Here is a 3,646-nt window from a genome sequence, read left to right on the forward strand (position 1 = left end):
AAGCTCAATCTGAATGCTGTTAGTGAATAGAGGAGTTCAGCAACTTTCCGTTTTCGGTGGTTGCGATGTGGGCAGATCAGGTCATGTTTTGCTACTTTGCAGAGCTGATGAAAAATTTGGAAGAAGGAAGTACTTTGTTCGATATTATTGCATGGATGTTTAATGCTTTGCCAGCTTTTTAAAAGAACACATTTGTTTTCAACGGTTTTAAAGTGGCTATTGACTTGCTTTCATGGGTAACAAAGTCACTGAATAACACACCGTCTGCTGCCTCTGACCACACGGTCAAAAGGGCCACAGCAAATCACTGGTAATGCCCATTCTATGGAGATGCCGTCATTGGACTGGGGTAAACACAGTAAGAAGTCTCACAACACCAGGTTAAAGTCCAGGGAGTTTATTTGATAGTAAACCCGCAAGCTTTCGGAACGCTGTGCCTTCGTCAGGTGAGTGGAAAGTTCAGATCAGAGAAGGGCAGATAAAGGCACACACAGTTTACAGAATACTGATTAGAATGCAAGTCTTTACAGCCAACCTGCTATTCAAGTCTTAAAGGTCCAGACAACGTGAGTGGAGATAGCATTAAGCATAGGTTAAAGAGATGCGTATTGTCTCCATACAGGACTTCTTCCCAGGTCTCATCCAACTGTCCTTTTATTATTATTACAAACAATGTACTTTATTCATAAAATATCTGAAAGCGATGTTCGAAAACATTTCAAATTGTCACAACAAGAAAGCGCAATGATACTCAGAATTTTCTCCAGAGATCAAGATGCACACTTGAAGTGCTTCAATTCAGGAATGAGAACATAAACATTTCAATATTTTTGTTACCATATTCCTTCCCTCACACTCTGAATTAGCGAAGATGGAAAAACCTTCATGAGGAATTTTGCAGTTTACTCCCGTTCACAGCCTGATGAAAGATGATTCCTCACACCAGTCTTGTCCTTTATCTGATGGTAAATAAAGTTCTGCCACTCACAGTCACTCTCTACTTTCCTCTCAAAGGAGAAAACCCAACATAACCAAAGTTAAAGAAGTGACATCAGGGGGAGGAGCCACAAGCCTCTGCCCTCTCGCTCTTTTTGGGGAGGAAAGTCTGGAATCACTGGACGCTAACACAAGGGAAGCAGCGAGAGAAAGAGAAGCAGGATGGGAGGAGCCAGCTCCAGGTTGGTCAAGAAACTGCTCATATTGTATCTCTTCAGTTCCTTTAGTTACATCACAACTTGTTATTGCAAAATATTGTCATTGCTCAATGTCAGCACATTAATGAGAATGTCGTGAGCAATTCTACAGGTCATGTACCTCCATTCACCTCTCCTCTTCTTCAGCCCTTCAGCAGAGGAGGTGAAGCCTCAAGAAACAGGGCCCTTAGTCTGGACTTCAACCAACCCTCATGGCACAAGTCCTATCAATGCATCTGAGCCTCACAATCAGTAAGTAAGAGGCACCACTGGGGAGGCCTCAGTCAGACTGAGGGCAGGCTAAGGTGTTTCATAGATGATGAAGAGGAATTAGGGCTGGGAGCTGAGTCTGTAGTTGCTGCTGTCTGGAGAAACAGATGATTGCCCTTAGCTGGGGCATCTCAGGATCAATATTTAAAGGGTCCATAATTAAAAAGGGGCAAGGTAACTTTCACGCAAAGACAACTTAACTGGTCATTCATCTAATAGCTCACTCTGGGATCTGCTGTGCATAAATTAGCTGTCTTAATAAGCTACGTGACAATTGTGCTTGTTTTGCAAAAGGATTCAATGAGATGTTTACATACAAGATTTACATACAAGATGATTAGAGGTTTAGATAGGGTGGACAGTGATAGCCTTTCTCCTCGGATGGAGAGAGCTAGCACAAGGGGGCATAGCTTTAAATTAAGGGGTGGTAGTTATAGGACGGATGTCAGAGGTAGGTTCTTTACCCGGAGGGTGGTGAGGGATTGGAATGCCCTGCCTGCTGCAGTTGTAAATGCGCCTAGTTTGGGGGCGCTTAAGAGATCCGTGGATAGGTTTATGGATGGAAAGGGATTGGTTTAGGTTAGAAGGTCATTGCTTTTTAATTGGTCGGCGCAAATTCGTGGGCCGAAGGGCCTGTTCTGCGCTGTAATGTTCCATGTTCTATGTGTAAGGACATTATGAAGATGTGACAATGTGTTGTAAATAAGAGTTATTTTCAATTGGTGCAAATCATGTAAAATGTTTCCTTTCAGAGATCAAAGTGCTGAAGCTTCAAACACTTCATTGTTCAGTGAGGATGAACTGAAGAATCTGAAATCTAATTTTGAATCAGGTGGGGTGGAAAAGGTAACACCGCTGATACAGAAAAAAGTTAATGACCTGGACAACATAGAGCTGAACATTGCAGTGACAGGAGAAGCAGGCACAGGGAAATCCTCCTTCATCAATGCGATGAGAGGACTTCAAAGCGAAGATAAGGGTGCTGCTAAGGTTGATAACAAAGAAACCACAGTGGAACCAACCGAATACAAGCATCCCAGTTTGCCAAATGTTATTTTATGGGATCTGCCAGGAATTGGAACAGTGAAATTCCCAGCGAACAAATACCTAAAGGAAATGAAATTTAAAAAATACGATTTCTTCATCATTATCTCGCACCCTCGATTCACAGAAAATGATGTAAAACTCGCTCAAGAGATTAAACGGCTGGGGAAGAAATTCTACTTCGTTCGACCTAAAATTGATAGTGACCTTGATGCAGTGAAAAGGGAAAGGAGGGAATTTAAGGAAGAGGAAGAATTGGAAAACATCAGGAGTTACTGTATCACGAGCTTGCAAGAGGCAGGGATCTCATCACCCCAAGTTTTCCTGATTTCAAAATTTGACCGGCATCTGTATGATTTTGACCGGTTAAGTAAAGTTCTTGAAGATGATCTTCCCAGTTTAAAGAGAAGTGTGTACATTTTGGCCCTTCCCAACCTAACCTTGGAAATTGTGGAGAAGAAAAAGAAAGAGCTAAAGAAGCGAGTTTGGATGTTGGCATCACTTTCTGGAGTATTGGGAGCAGTGCCAGTTCCTGGAGTCTCCCTTGGTTGTGATATTGGGATACTGATTGGAGGAATCGTACATTTCCGTAAATGCCTGGGTTTGGATGATGCCTCCCTTCGAAGACTGGCCAAGAAGGCAGGGAAACCTGTGGAAGAACTGAAAGCTGTGGTGAAAGGTCCCATGGTGGGTGAAATAACTCCAGATATAATAAACAGATTAGCATGGGGAGCCACTGCTGTTGTCGTGTCTGGTTTTGAGCTTGTACTTGACCACGTCCCAGTTGTAGGATCCATTTTTGGAGCAGGATCATCATTTCTTATGATCTACAAGTTGCTGAGTGGAGCACTGGATGATCTCACAGAGAATGCACGGAGAGTGGTGAAAGCTGCATTTGGGACAGATGAAAATGATCCAAAGTAAACATCAATTCAATGAATCAATGCCATAGCTGATATATTAAAGGGGTCTAACACTGGACATTCATATTCCCTTTTACTGGCCCATTTTAAGAAACTATTTCCATGCTGTAGTGTTTTGTGAAAGATTTTGTCTCGGTGTAATCTAAGGAGAGAACCCAAAAGCTGTGGAGGCAAATTTTCCCGTTCCACTTGCCACAGGAATTGAAGTGGGTGAGG

The 3,646-nt window shown here is 42.6% G+C and overlaps 1 protein-coding gene across 1 annotated transcript; it reads left to right on the forward strand.

The window, feature by feature from the left end:
• Positions 1 to 1,104: 1,104 nt before the first annotated feature.
• LOC145342623 (interferon-inducible GTPase 5-like) lies at positions 1,105 to 3,431 on the forward strand. The gene is made up of 2 exons (XM_080188167.1): positions 1,105 to 1,178; positions 2,216 to 3,431. Exons 1-2 carry the CDS (start codon positions 1,159 to 1,161, stop codon positions 3,429 to 3,431), a joined length of 1,236 nt encoding a protein of 411 aa, XP_080044293.1. The 5' UTR covers positions 1,105 to 1,158.
• The last annotated feature ends 215 nt before the right edge of the window (positions 3,432 to 3,646 follow it).

The sequence above is a fragment of the Carcharhinus amblyrhynchos genome, chromosome 4 (assembly GCF_965287045.1).
Source record: "Carcharhinus amblyrhynchos chromosome 4, sCarAmb.v2.hapA, whole genome shotgun sequence".
In the NCBI taxonomy this organism is placed as follows: Eukaryota; Metazoa; Chordata; class Chondrichthyes; order Carcharhiniformes; family Carcharhinidae; genus Carcharhinus; species Carcharhinus amblyrhynchos.

Bases quoted from the DNA above. Each gene is read 5' to 3' on its own strand.
- LOC145342623 (XM_080188167.1), top strand. From the start codon at position 1,159: ATGGGAGGAGCCAGCTCCAG. The intron at 1,179-2,215 runs GTTGGTCAAGAA...GTTTCCTTTCAG, and splicing joins ATGGGAGGAGCCAGCTCCAG to AGATCAAAGTGCTGAAGCTT.